Raw genomic sequence first — 14942 nt, 5'->3', positions numbered from 1 at the left:
CAATTTCTCGAGGGTTTTCTGTAATGAGTGAGTGATTCATGGGAGATTCTCAGATACTTTGCCATGTCGTGTGTTAACCACGACAAGCGCATTCGTTATCACAGCTTGATTGTGTGTGTGTGTGTGTGTTCCCCCAGGTCTCTGAAGAGGGAGAACCCTCACCTAAGTGAGGACGTGGTTCTCATCCGGGCCCTGAGGGATGCTAACCTGCCCAAGTTCCTCACAGACGACACTGTTCTATTCAGGTAATGTTCTGAGCTAGGCTAGAGGAGGGCTGAGGCCCTAATGCTAATGCTATACCTGTTAGGAACCATCCAAAGGTTCTGCTTTCATGGTACACCTAGTGACCAGACTCTCCCCATGCAGTGTGTATGTGTGTGTCTTTGTGTTTTCAAATGTGTGTGTGTACATGCGTGTGTCTTTGTGATATACATTTATGATGTGTGTCTGTGTGTGCGTATGGGTTTGAGTGCCCTTGTCTTTGTGATAAATATTTATAACGCGTTTGTGTTCCCATGTCTTTGTGATAAATATCTATCCCGTGTGTGTGCACGGCCATGTCTTTGTGATTTATAACATGCGTGTGTCCTAGCGGTATCCTGTCTGACCTGTTCCCTGGGGTGTGCATCCCGGAGCACGACTACGGGATCCTCCACTCCACCATCCTGGAGTCTCTCACGCTCCGCAACCTGCAGCCGCTCGCAACCATGACCAACAAGGTCCCTACCCCCCCTCCCAACCCACCCAACCCCCACACACACACACACACCACCGTCATAACAATCCAGGCATACACATTTAGCTTTTTTTTCTCTCTCTCTCTGTCTCTCTCTGTCTGTCTCTCTCTCTGTCTGTCTCTCTCTCTCTCTCTCTCTCTCTCTCTCTCTCTCTCTCTCTGTCTGTCTGTCTGTCTGTCTGTCTGTCTGTCTCTCTCTCTCTCTCTCTCTCTGTCTGTCTGTCTGTCTGTCTGTCTGTCTGTCTGTCTCTCTCTCTCTCTCTCTGTCTGTCTGTCTGTCTGTCTGTCTGTCTGTCTGTCTCTCTCTCTCTCTCTCTCTCTCTCTCTCTCTCTCTCTCTCTCTCTCTCTGTCTCTCTCTGTCTGTCTGTGTCTCTCTGTCTCTGTCTCTCTGTCTGTCTGTCTGTGTCTCTCTCTGTCTCTCTCTCTCCCCCCCAGGTCATCCAGCTGTATGAGACGATGATCGTGCGCCACGGCGTGATGCTGGTGGGCCCCACGGGCGGGGGCAAGACCACGGTGTACACCGTGCTGGCCGACACCCTGGAGACCCTCCATCGCCTGGGCTACGGCGCCAACAACCCCTTCTACCTGCCCGTCAAGACCTACATCCTCAACCCCAAGTCTGTCACTATGGGGGAGCTGTACGGAGAGGTACCCTGATGCTCCACCCTGTGACCCCCTGACCCCCACCACCCTAAACCTGACGTGTGAAGGAACCACACTACTACATTTGAACTCCTCATTTCTAACTCCCAATCCCTAAACTGTAACCCCTAATCCCTACATTGTAACCCCTGACTCCTTACCTCGAATCCCCAAATCCCTCACCAAGTAACAGACCCAGGAGCCCTGACCCTTGACCTTCCCCACCTCCAGGTGAACATTCTGACCCTGGAGTGGCGGGACGGCCTGATGGCCCTGAGCGTGCGCACGGCGGCCAACGACACCAGCGATGACCACAAGTGGATCGTCAGCGACGGGCCGGTGGACGCCCTGTGGATCGAGAACATGAACACGGTCCTGGACGACAACAAGATGCTGTGTCTGGCCAACAGCGAGAGGATCAAGCTGTCGCCCTCCATACACATGGTGTTTGAGGTCTGCCTCTGTGTGTGTGTGTCTGAGGGGGGGCTGTTAAAGACAGGGGTGGGAACATTTATTTGATGTGTGTATTCGTGTATCTGTGCATTTGTGCATGTTCTTCTGTGTGTGTGTGTGTGTGTGTATTGTTGCACATGTGTGCGCATGTGTCCATGTTTGTTCAAATGTGGATGTGTGTCTGTGTGTGTCCCAGGTCCAGGACCTTGCGGTGGCATCCCCAGCCACAGTGAGTCGGTGTGGGATGGTCTACATCGACTCTGAGGAGCTCAAGTGGACCCCCTACGTCCAGACATGGATCACTAGACTAGGCAAAAAGGTACCAAAACACACAGACAACAAACCACAAAACACCACCACCAAACGGTTATTATTCTGCAGTTTTTTGAAATGTGTATATATTTTTTCTATTGTTGTTTTGTTGTGGTGTTTCTTAAAAAAAAAAAATGAAAACATCCTTCCGCTGACCACTGTGTGCGTTTCTGTTTGGTGAGAAATGAGGCTTCAAAGGTGACTCTGTACAGCCCCCCTCCTAAGTGGTACACAGGTCCATGCCCTGAGCAGGGGGTTTTGAACTCTCTCTTCCTATTTTGCAGGACACGCATGTTTTCAAAGGTTTTCAGGGGCTTACCTATGAATTTGAGCTGACAAAGTGCTGTGGGGTGTCTGTCAGTGTGTTTCCTGTCTGGTGGGGAAAGTGATGAGCCTGGAGTTTGCGCACAGCCCTTCAATTCAACACACGTGGAAGCAAAGCGTTGGAAATGATCCGACTTTCTCTCTCTCTCTCTCTCTCTCTCTCTCTCTCTCTCTCTCTCTCTCTCTCTCTCTCTCGCTCTCTTTCCGTCTTACTCTCTGTCTCCCTAACTGTCTCTCTTTTTCTATCTATTTCTCTCTCGCTCTTTTTGTCCTTCTGTCTTCTCCCTTTCTTGTGTGTCTCCCTCCCCCAGTTCCCAGAGGGGGTGCGTACGTACCTGCTGGAGCTGTTTGAGCAGTACGTGGAGCGCGGCCTGCAGTTCGTCCAGCGGCGCTGCGTCCAGGCCATGGGCCAGGTGGACATCAGCAAGGTCACCTCCCTCTGCTGCCTGCTGGAGGCTCTGCTGCTTGGCAGCGGGGGCCCCGACCTCGGCATGGTGCGCCCACACACACACACACACACACGCACGTGTACACACACACGTGTACACCCACGCGCGTACACACACACGGTGGATGGGAGAACGTATGCGGTATGCTGATTCCACATGCACTCTCATAGCCGGACACGTCCTTCCGGATCTTGGAAACAAACTCTCCTCTGTATGTCTGCGTGTGTGTGTGTGTGTGTGTGGATGTCAGGATGCCAAGAACCTCAACAGCGTGGTGTGCCAGACCTTTGTGTTCTGCTACCTTTGGTCTGTGGGGGGCAACGTGACGGATGATTACTGGGACGCCTTCGACAGCTTCGTCCGGCAACAGTTTGAGGACAACAGTGATGCCAAGGTAGGGCCTTCCTCCCCATCACCACCACATGCACCAACAGCCTTCAAACCACATTCCCCATAGAAACCTATGAGTTTGGCGCTGACATTCGCATACTAGCTAGATGTGAGGGCCACAAGGTCAGATGTTGTAGCCAGCCAGTCTATCGAGACCACAATAACATATATTGAGGTAAAAAGTTTTCGAGCACTAAATGTGTATTTGGAAAACATGAAATGGAAAAATATTGAGCTCATGTATGTAAAGCAAAACATTTTTATGTTTTTGCTTCCCCTGGTCCATGAGGTGGATGGGGATTTAGCATAAACATGAGCTCAGCTCTCTATCTCCCTCTCCTGCTCTCTCTTGCTCTCTCTCGCGCTCGATCGCATAATCTCTTTGTGGAAGCACACTCTATCTCTTTGTCTTTCTAATTCTTGGTCTCTACCTATCTCTCTCCCTTTATGTCTGTCTCTCTTTCCCTCTCTTTCGTTGCTTCTCTCTGTTTCCCCACCCTTCTTTTCCAGGAATGGAGAGAATATGGTAATTGAAAGGAAGAGGTGATGAGTAAACTGGAGAAAGAGAGGAATGTGTGTTTGGGCAGTTTGTTTACTGTGAGATGGAGCGAGAGCCAACCCTTCAGCTGTGTGTAAATAATATGCATGAAACCAAGCTTGTGTGTGTGTGCGATCACGTATGTGTATGTGTTTTGCATGGGTGTGCGCTTGCTTGCTCGCCTGTATGTGTGTGTGACTGTCTCTGTGTGTGTGTGTGTGTGTGTGTGTAGCTGCCCAGCTCGGGGGACCTGTGGAGCGTGTACATGGACTTCTCCACCAAGCGCCTGGAGCCGTGGGAGAGGGTCATCCCTGCGTTCCGGTATGACCGCGAGCTGCCGTTCTTCGAGATGCTGGTGCCCACCACCGACACGGTGCGCTACGGCTACCTGATGGAGAAGCTGCTCTCCGTCAGACACTCTGTGCTCTTCACCGGGATCACCGGCGTGGGCAAGGTGTGGACACACACACACACATTCATACACACACACAAACACACACACACACATATAAACACATGCACATACAAGTGGCTAACCATAACTGATACTGAAGTTCAGGTGAATTTTGACGTAGTCCTAGTTGATTCATGGAAGTGTCTTTCTGTGTATTTGTGTGTGTGCTTGTGTGTGTGTCTACATGCGAGTCCGGCTGTATGCACGGGTGTGCCTGTGTGTGTGTGCCTGTGTGTGTGTGTGTGTGCGCTCCAGTCGGTGGTGGCGCGTGGCCTGCTCAACAGCATTCAGGAGAGGGAGGGCTACGTCCCCGTCTACATCAACTTCTCTGCCCAGACGTCCTCAGCACGCACACAGGAGATCATTGAGTCCAAACTGGAGAAGAAGAGGAAGAACATCCTGGGTAGGAGAGAGGCAGGGAGGGAGGAGGAGAGGGAGAGGGAGTGGAATGGAGACGGGGGGGAGAGAGAGGGAGGAGGGAGAAGGAGCGAGAAAGAGAGGTGGGAGGAGAGAGAGGGGAGAGCGAGAGAGAGAGAGAGAGAGAGAGAGAGGGTAATAGAGAGGTAGGTAGCGGAGATTGAGTCACACATGCACCCGACTAGTCTTGAGAGAGTGACAGAGACAGGAGAGAGGAGGGACAGGCGGTGCATACATGTCCTGTCGCTGTCACTTAAACTTCATCTCATTGGCCCCTCATTCGGCCTTCTTCCACCAATCCCTCCCTCCCTCTCGTTCCCTCATTTCCAGGTGCCCCCGGTAACAAGAAGATAGTGATCTTTGTGGACGACCTGAACATGCCCAAGCTGGACACCTATGGCTCCCAGCCCCCTATAGAGCTGCTGAGGCAGTTCCAGGACTTCCATGGCTTCTACGACCGGGAGAAGTTCTTCTGGAAGGAGATCCAGGTGCAGACACACACACACACACATCCAGCACACACGACAGCGTCCATACAGACACGCGAACACACGAGTGTGTGGGGGGGAGAATCCCACACAAACCTCTGTGACCACACACACACACACTTTGAATATTTGGCAATGTGTGTGTTTCCCTCTATTTACCATGTCCGCCACAAATCTCATATTCATCTAGGATCAAATCTCGCCAATACACACACACTCTCTCATCACACACACGTGTGGTGAATGTAGACGGCGTACAGGGTGAATCATTTAGGATCCATGGGAGAGAAGCTGAGTTATTCTGTTTGAAGCGGGCGTAGGTCGGCTTGAGGCTGGGAGGCTGTGAGGCTGGGAGGCTGTGAGGCTGGGAGGCTGTGAGGCTGGGAGGCTGTGAGGCTGGGAGGCTGTGAGGCTGGGAGGCATGGAGGCTGGGAGGCATGGAGGCTGGGAGGCATGGAGGCTGGGAGGCATGGAGGCATGGAGGCTGGGAGGCATGGAGGCTGGCAGGCTGAGAGGCTGGGCTCCGGAGCACGTTGCTGAGTTGCTAGTTCTGGCGCCCTCCCAATTAAACAGGAAATTATATTAAACATTACGTTCGACCCACCAAAGAGGGAAACCAGGCCGTTCACACACACACACACACACATCACATACACACACACATCACACATGCACACAACGTGTGTAGAGCTGTTAAACACCCTCTTGAGGACAAAGAAACATACAAACAGCCACACACACACACGGTATAGAGGACATGAAAACACACAGACTTTAGAGATCATGAATGCAACGCTTGTTGCTGCATTATGAATCTGGAGGTTAATACTCAAATGAAGTATCGATTGAACCTCAAATCAATGCTCAAGATGAATGTGAAAATAGGGTTGAGGATGTTGAATGTTAAGACTCATCTCAGTCTTATCCCTCCTCTTTTCCTCTGCCTCTCTCTTTCCTCTGCCTCTCTCTTCCTCTGCCTCTCTCTCTTTCCTCTGCCTCTCTCTCTTTCCCTCTCCCTCCTTCTTTTTCTTGGTCTGTCTTGGTCTCCCTCTTCACTTCTTTCTCTCTCTGTCTCTCTTACCCCTTCACTCTCTCTATCTTTGTCTCTCTCTTTCCTGGTTTTTCCTCCTCTCTCTCCCCCCTCCCCCTCTCTCCGCTCCAGGACATGACCATCGCGGCGGCGTGCGCCCCTCCCGGGGGCGGGCGTAACCCTGTGACCCCTCGCTTCATCCGCCACTTCAGCATGCTGTGTCTGCCAACGCCCTCGGAACACTCCCTCAAACAGATCTTCAAGGTCCCTTTTGAACTTTGACCCTGGATTAGAATCCACCTTAAGTCCATACTGTAACGAGGGCTTGGAGCCAAAGAGGCATAAGTGTGTTGTATCAGATTTGACATGAGAGCCCAAACATATTTCGCCCAAAGCCCCACTTTTCCTGTTCCACCTTTCAGTTTCGTTTTCATTCCAAACTTTTGGGTCATCGTTTCAGTTGTGTTCTTTTGGCACAACAGTGGATCTCTGAGAGCTATCATTTGATATTACTCACATTTGCCCAACGTGGCACTTACGCACCTTTTGGCTCTAAACCCTCAATATCAAACGATTCATTATTCAATCAAATAACTCATCAAATATACTTTTACAGGGTCAGGTCCAGACTATTCCATCAATGGGTTTATGACGTTTTTTAAATCCTATTTGATGATACCAAGTTGTCTTGCATTTTGCATTTACATTTAGTCATTTAGCAGACGCTCTTATCCAGAGCGAATTACAGTAAGTACAGTAGGGACATTCTCCCCGAGGCAAGTAGGGTGAAGTACATTTTGCAAAGCCAGGAATAGAACCGGCAACCTTCTGATTAATAGCCCGACTCCCTAACCGCTACACTCATTTGACCCCTGTTGGTGATTTGTTGAATCACTCATCTGTTCCCCAAATGAAAGTACTTCACTGGAACACCTGCTGGCCTTGACACTGTGTACACTCTTGCTTGGCTGAGTTGTCTGTACACACACACACACACACACACACTGCACATTACTCATTCTTCTCTTTGTGTGTCATCTCCTCTCTATCTCTCTCCCTCTTTCTCCCTGTCTCTTACTCTCGCTCTCTCTTCCTCCGTCTTTCTCTCTCCCTCTCTTTTTCTCCCTCTCTCTCCCCCTCTCTCTCCCGTCTCTCTCTCCCCTCTCTCACGGTCTCCCCCCGTCCGTGGGTCCTCCAGGCGATCCTGGGAGGTTTCCTCAGTGACTTCACCCAGGCTGTGAGGAGCTGTGCGGCCAGCATCGTGGACGCCGCCGTGGAGATCTACCAGCGCATGAGCGTGGACCTGCTGCCCACGCCCGCCAAGTCCCACTACGTCTTCAACCTCCGAGACCTGTCCAAGTGTGTCCAGGGTAGGACACACACACTCACACTCACACACACACTCACACTCACACTCACACTCACACACTCACACTCACACTCACACACACACTCACACACACACTCACACTCACACACTCACACTCACACTCACACTCACACACACACTCACACACACACACACACTCACACACACACTCACACACACACACACACTCACACACACACACTCACACTCACACTCACACTCACACACACACACACACACTCACACTCACACTCACACTCACTAGCACCAGAAGGCCTAGAGACAGGGAACCGTCAGAACCGTCTGGCCTGAGCTAAACTGACTGCTTAAAAATCCTCTACACACACACACACACCCCTCCAACAACGGTACATTTGTAGCCCTCTCAGAGCATAACTTTTTAACAGAAAGATACAAAATTCCAAACCAGCATCCTCTCTCTCCATCCCTCTGTTTATCATCCCATCTCTAAATTAAATTTGATCTTAATAATTGACTTGACAAGATGAGACAGGACAGGACTGGACTTCATTGCCTTTGCCTCTTATTGTGTTAGAGCTGCAGGGGATGGGTTTAGCTCAGTGGTCGAGCATCTGACTGCAGTTCCAGAGGTCGCCGGTTCAAATCCTCCTCTGTACATTTGGGTAAAAGCATTTGCGAAATTCAGTTCTTAATTGATATCCTCACATCCCCCCCCCCCCCCAGGTATGCTTCAGTGTGAGTCCGGGACGGTGCGTGACCAGAACCAGGTGTTCAGGCTCTTCTGTCACGAGTGCCAGCGGGTCTTCCATGACCGCCTCATCAACAACGAGGACAAAACCTACTTCAACACCATGGTGTCTGAGATGGCCAGTAAGAACACGCTCAGAGCTTGACCTCTGGTCAAAGTCTGTTCTCTGGTTTGGGTAGGATTTCTCTCGAACTTGTGTCATGGGCTTTTTCTTTCAGGCAAATACTTCGGCTTCAACTTGGAACCCTCGTACTTTGTGACCAAGCCGATCATTTTTGGAGATTTCATCAAGGTAACAGTTGAATTCAATCACATGAAGTGACAGCTTGCTCATCCCCGATGGTTCAGTCTCCCACCACTCTGCTTTCATTGATCTGTCTATCCCTATCCACATTCAGCCAGCTCATCTTTTTTGCCTGTTATCCCTCCCTCCTCCTCTCGTCCTCTCCACCTTCCTTCCCCCCCATCTCTCCATCCTCCCCTTAATGCTCTCTCCTACCATGTCTCCAACCCCCCCTCCCACCTTTCTCCTCTCCTCCCACCCCCCCACTCCAATCTCCATCCTTCCTCCTCTTAATTATCTCTCTCCCTCCGTGACTCCACCCCCCCCCCCCCCCCCCCCGTCTCCAGGTGGGGGCTGAGAAGGCTGACCGGCTGTATGAGGACCTAACAGACCCAGACAAGATCCGTGGCGTGCTGCAGGACTACCTGGACGACTACAACCTGACCTTCTCCAAGGACACCAAGCTGGTGTTCTTCCAGGACGCCGTGGAACACGTGTCCAGGTACCGGAGCTGGGAAAAAAGATACCCCTCAAACAAGCGACTGTCTCCCTTTCTTTGTTGAACCCTCGGAATGAACGACATGACAACCAGCACTTACTTCCTGTGGCCACTGTCCTCCCAACTTCCTCCCCCTGCCTCACTGCCCGCTGACCCCGTCTCCCCTCCCTCCCTCACCCCCTCACCCACCCCCCGGCAGGATAGCGCGCATGATCCGCCAGGAGCGCGGCAACGCCCTGCTGGTGGGCGTGGGAGGCACGGGGAAGCAGTCCCTGACGCGGCTGGCGTCGCACATGTGCGGCTACCGCTGCTTCCAGATCGAGCTGAGCCGCGGCTACAACTACGACAGCTTCCACGACGACCTCCGCAAGCTCTACAAGATGGCCGGCGTGGAGGGCAAGGACATGGTGTTCCTCTTCACCGACACGCAGGTGTGTGTGTGCGCGTGCGCGTGTGTGTGTGTGTGTGTAATGCCCATGAAATCCCGGGACGAGAAGAACACTGTGTCAAATATGCACATACAGCTGTAACTTGTGTGTGTTTCAGATCGTGGTGGAGGGCTTTCTGGAGGATGTAAACAACATCCTGAACTCAGGCGAGGTTCCCAACCTGTTTGAGAAGGATGAGCTGGAGTATGTTCTGGCTGCTACACGGCCCAAAGCCAAGGAGGCTGGAATTAACGATGGCAACAGGGATGAGGTACACACACACACACCCACACAAAGGATGAACACACCGACACTACTGACACATAGGTACACATAGAAACGTTTGTGTGCGTGGTCCAGGTGTTCCAGTTCTTCATCTCCCGGGTGCGTGAGAAGCTGCACATCGTGCTCTGCATGAGCCCTGTGGGCGACGCCTTCAGGTCCCGCTGCCGTCTGTTCCCCTCCCTGGTCAACTGCTGCACCATCGACTGGTTTGTCCAGGTCTGTGTGTGTGCGTGCCTCTGTCCCTGTCTGTTTACATCAGTCTCTAACGGTGTGAAGGGTTAGAGTGTGGAATTATTCATCAATCACAGTTATCGGAGTTTGTGTGTGTGTGTTTGGGAGACGGATATCTTTCAGTCTATTTGCAGAGTGCCCCCTCCCTTTCATTCTATTTCCAGATATGAACGACGCCACAAAACAAACTAACCCATCTAACTCTCACCATCCTTCTCACACTTTTTTTTAACAAATTGAACAATAAAGTTGTGTCTCTCCCTTGTTTACCTACCTACAACCCTCTCCCTCCTCCCCACCCCTCTCCTCCCCACCCCTCTCCTCCCCACTCCTCTCCTCCCCTCCCCACCCCTCTCCTCCCCACCCCTCTCCTCCCCACCCCTCTCCTCCCCACCCCTCCCCTCTCCTCCCCTCCCCACCCCTCTCCTCCCCTCCCCACCCCTCTCCTCCCCACCCCTCCCCTCTCCTCCCCACCCCTCTCCTCCCCACCCCTCCCCTCTCCTCCCCTCCCCACCCCTCTCCTCCCCTCCCCACCCCTCTCCTCCCCACCCCTCCCCTCTCCTCTCCTCCCCCCAGTGGCCCCGCGAGGCTCTCCTCTCCGTCTCCCAGACCTTCTTCAGGAACGTGGAGTTCGGCAGCGAGGCCATGAAGCAGAGCTTCTCAGAGATGTGCGTGGAGATCCACGTGAGCGTCGCCGACATGGCCGAGCGCTTCTACTCGGAGCTGCGGCGCCGCTACTACACCACGCCCACCTCCTACCTGGAGCTCATCAACCTGTACCTCGCCATGCTGGGGGAGAAGAGGCTGCAGCTCGTGGCTGTAAGGGGTCAAGATACACTGATCAGGGATCAATATGACAGATCAAACTATGGCTGGTGGCTGGGAGAGATCAATAGACACTGATTGGTGTGTGTAACCTGGGTCTGTGTGTGTGTGTGTGTGTGTGTGTGTGTAGGCCCGTGACAGAGTCAAGAACGGCCTGACCAAGCTGCTGGAGACCAACGTGCTGGTGGACAAGATGAAGGTGGACCTGTCTGCCCTGGAGCCCGTCCTCAAGCAGAAGTCCATCGACGTCAACGCCCTCATGAAGAAGCTGGCCGTCGACCAGGAGAGCGCTGACACGGTGTGTGTGTGTGACTGTGTGTGTGCGTGTTCACGTATGGGTTGTCACCCGGTCATACGATTAGGGAATGGGATTCAACTTGTGTACTGTCTGTATCTCTGTGTGTGTGTGTGTGTGTGTTCACCCGCGTTCTCAGGTGCGTAAAGTGGTGAAGGAGGACGAGGCCCTGGCCAAGGTGAAGGCCGAGGACACGCAGGCCATCGCGGACGACGCCCAGCGGGACCTGGACGAGGCTCTGCCGGCGCTGGACGGAGCCAACAAGGCCCTGGACGCCCTGGACAAGGCCGACATCTCCGAGATCAGGGTCTTCACCAAGCCCCCCGACATGGTCATGACCGTCATGGAGGCCATCTGCATCCTGCTAGGCAGCAAGTCAGTTTCCCGGTCTGCCCAGCAACTGTTTCAAGTCGCGCGATAGGTCGTTTAAAAATGTCCAATCGTCAATCGAGCTCCAAGTTATTTTTAAGGCCTTTTTTTTTTTTTTACTATGTGATGAAAACAGCTGTAATGGAAATGTCACTCTACTTATCACCGGTGTTCATAATGAATCCCACACAATCTGGGCTATATCCATTTCCTGTTCTGTCAGGATTATTATCTAGTATATCAATGCTTGTCAAAGGCACTAAAGTATAATTCCAGGATGTTGACAGTCCTGGACTGTGGTCTTTTAGCTGTGTCGGATTGTAATCCTGTGTGTCAGACAGCTGTATGTCTCATGTTATCCTTCATGAGCAGTAATCCCATGTGTTGGCTGTCACGATGTATGTCACAGTACACACAAGGACAGAGATGACCCGAGGGTGTGTAAGTGTGTGTGTGCATGTGGGATTTACACATACTGTCAGCATACTGCCAATGTGCTTGGCTCGGTTGTAGCTGGGATCTGATGTCAGGTTGTCACATGTGATGTCCCCTGATCGGATTGGTGCTTAGATAGATGGCTCCCCAGGACGCAAAGATCTCATTGGCCCATCTCATCTGACCCTTGCTGAATGTGTGTTGAAAGGGGGACACAGTCATCGTTTTTGTTTTTGTGCTGATGCTACCTTTGGAGGGTCATCTATGGCAATATACAGTCCATGTATACACACACACACACACCTCACCTCTGTCATGCCCCCCCTTCCCAGGCCAGACTGGCCCAGTGCCAAGCAGGTTCTGGGCGATTCCTACTTCCTCAAGCGTCTGATGGACTATGACAAGGACAACATCAAGCCACAGATTCTGCAGAAGCTGCATAAATACATCAACAATCCAGACTTCATCCCAGAAAAGGTCAGTGCTTACGACACACGCTCATGCTGGAATCCTTAAAGCTAGCCAAGCTCAAACTTTGGAATCTTTCAAATCTCTTTCTCGCTCTCGCTCTCTCTCTCTCTCGGCTGTTTATTGGTCCTGACACCAGGTGGAGAAGGTATCCAAGGCCTGCAAGTCTATGTGTATGTGGGTCCGGGCAATGAACCTTTACTCAAGGGTCCTGAAGGAGGTTGGACCCAAGAGAGAGAAGCTGGCCGGAGCACAGGTCAGCTATCCCCCCCCACACACACAAAAATACACACATACATGTCTCTGGTCTGTCCCACTGTAACTTCTGTGTGTGTGTGTGTGTGTGTGTGTGTGTGTGTGTGTGTGTGTGTGTGTGTGTGTGTGCTGAATAGGCGGAACTGGACGCCACCATGTCCACTCTCAGGGCGAAGCAGGCACAGCTGCAGGAGGTGCAGAACCAGATCAAGATCCTGCAGGACCAGTTTGAAAGCAGTGTGGCAGAGAAGGAGGGCCTGGGTGAGGATGCAGGGCCTGGGGAACAGGGGCTACTAGGGGGTACTAGTGGGTAGTAGTAGGTAGAAGTGAGGACTAGTGGGTACTAGTGGGTAGTAGTAGGTAGAAGTGAGGACTAGTGGGTAGTAGTAGGTAGAAGTGAGGACTAGTGGGGACTAGTGGGTACTAGTTGGTACTAGTGGGTAGAAGTGGGGACTAGTGGGTGGGAGGCAGGGTCTAGGGTGGGTCCAACTATCACCCCCCTGTGTCTCTCCGTAGCTAAGACCATGGCGCTGACGGAGGCTCGCCTGGGGAGGGCGGGGAAGCTGACGGCCGCCCTGGGCGACGAGCAGGTGCGCTGGCAGGAGAGCATCACCCTGTTCGAGCAGGAGATCAACAACGTGGTGGGCAACGTGTTCATCGCGGCAGCCTGCGTGGCCTACTACGGGGCCTTCACCTCGCACTACCGCCAGCTGGTACGCTCCACGCCGTGTGTCATGTCCTCGTCATGTCCCGTGCCACGTCTGGCCTGCTAGGAGGTCATAACGTCGCTCTGTGGGGCATCGGGTTGTATTGGAGGATTGTATGAATTGTTATAGTTAATATTTTATATCAGGTGGAGGTTTGTCTTCTGGATAAAAGCCAAGAAAGTACACAATCCACCCAGCAGGTGCTAAACCAAGTGCACCTCATGTACCGGAGGGAAAATGTAGTAGATGCTGTCTTTGAGGTGTACGCTTGATTTCGCTACCCAGTGGTGCCTGCGTGTACCCAAGCATCGCAGGTTCCAGGCTGGCACTCCCACCCACCTGACCCTGAGTTACCCAGACAGAGCTAGACCTGGCCCTAGACCGCACACCTACACTGGCACGCCAAACACATATCTCCCCTCTGGAGGCCGTCTGAGATCCATAGAGATGATGTATGACTGTCAATGCTGCCACAGCTGCCCTAATGGCAGATGGATACACACTCAAATGGGTTTGGAAAGTCCATCCATCTCCAATGATCCGGTGGGCTCCGAAATTGGGGTTTGTGTGAATTCTGTCCACTGCTGTTAGAGTTGTGTGATTAGTGAATGCCAGTTTGTGTGTTGTGCGAATACTGTCGAGATTTTATTGTAGCATCATACTTAAGAAATTGACATTTTGCATTGTGATATCGTTTTTTTAGGGGTCATCGCACCTGTTAGCTGAGATGTGGTTCCTTTGCAATGTGGCTAGTAAACACACACTGTTCCTTGTCACCAAAACACTGCATAACTTCTGTACTTTGGAAACTTTGGATAAAAGTATCAGCTAAATGAAGAAAATTACAATGTGTGTGTGTGTGTGTACAACTTGCATACTATGTGTGTGTGTGTGCGCGTGCAGCTGATCGAGCAGTGGATGGCTCGCTGCCTGGAGCTGGGCATCCCCATCAGCGCCAGCTTCAGCCTCATCAACATCCTGGGCGACGCCTACGAGATCCGCCAGTGGAACACCGACGGGCTGCCCCGCGACACCGTCTCCACGGAGAACGGCATCCTGGTGACCCGCGGCCGGCGCTGGCCCCTCATGATCGACCCGCAGGATCAGGTGACCCGGAAGGAGACCAGCGTCCGCAGACATTTGGATTTCGCAATTTTGTGTTGATCCAATGCAGGCTTTCTATCTAGCCCATATGCTTCTTGCTATGGCTTCAATCGCATATCCACTTTATTTATTGTTTCCCTTACCTGTGTAACCTGTGTTTTGTGCTGCCTACTGTGTGTGTCTGTAAGTCTTACTCTTCTAACAGTGACTATGGCTTTGACTCTGGCAGTCTGACTCAGCAGTGTATGAGTGTGTGTTCTCAGAGTGACTCGGACTCTCTGTGGTAGAACAGGACAGACTTTCTTCTTTTTGTTTTTTTTCTTCCTTCAGCTTGGTGTTATTATCACACACACAAGACACGCTCTCTCTCTCACGCACACACACACACAAACAAGCTGTCAGCCACCTACACTCAACACACACTG

At 52.1% G+C, this 14942-nt stretch overlaps 1 protein-coding gene across 1 annotated transcript in view; it reads left to right on the top strand.

Annotated features, from left to right (window-relative positions):
- Positions 1-14942, top strand: part of dnah6 (dynein, axonemal, heavy chain 6) — a 42292-nt gene that overhangs the window by 12748 nt on the left and 14602 nt on the right. The window contains exons 34-59 of the mRNA XM_067250315.1: positions 138-245; positions 593-719; positions 1173-1385; positions 1611-1832; positions 2029-2151; positions 2780-2962; positions 3168-3311; positions 4078-4299; positions 4555-4702; positions 5047-5204; positions 6367-6498; positions 7433-7604; positions 8309-8455; positions 8552-8625; positions 8964-9118; positions 9315-9546; positions 9662-9814; positions 9904-10044; positions 10636-10878; positions 11015-11182; positions 11319-11554; positions 12316-12460; positions 12591-12707; positions 12844-12967; positions 13223-13419; positions 14317-14520. Of these exons, the coding sequence (XP_067106416.1) occupies positions 138-245; positions 593-719; positions 1173-1385; positions 1611-1832; positions 2029-2151; positions 2780-2962; positions 3168-3311; positions 4078-4299; positions 4555-4702; positions 5047-5204; positions 6367-6498; positions 7433-7604; positions 8309-8455; positions 8552-8625; positions 8964-9118; positions 9315-9546; positions 9662-9814; positions 9904-10044; positions 10636-10878; positions 11015-11182; positions 11319-11554; positions 12316-12460; positions 12591-12707; positions 12844-12967; positions 13223-13419; positions 14317-14520 (4288 nt within the window). The remainder of the gene's footprint in view (positions 1-137; positions 246-592; positions 720-1172; positions 1386-1610; positions 1833-2028; positions 2152-2779; positions 2963-3167; positions 3312-4077; positions 4300-4554; positions 4703-5046; positions 5205-6366; positions 6499-7432; positions 7605-8308; positions 8456-8551; positions 8626-8963; positions 9119-9314; positions 9547-9661; positions 9815-9903; positions 10045-10635; positions 10879-11014; positions 11183-11318; positions 11555-12315; positions 12461-12590; positions 12708-12843; positions 12968-13222; positions 13420-14316; positions 14521-14942) is intronic.

Source organism: Osmerus mordax, chromosome 14, assembly GCF_038355195.1.
Source record: "Osmerus mordax isolate fOsmMor3 chromosome 14, fOsmMor3.pri, whole genome shotgun sequence".
Classification (NCBI taxonomy): domain Eukaryota; kingdom Metazoa; phylum Chordata; class Actinopteri; order Osmeriformes; family Osmeridae; genus Osmerus; species Osmerus mordax.
This window is presented reverse-complemented; position numbering and strand designations above follow the sequence as displayed.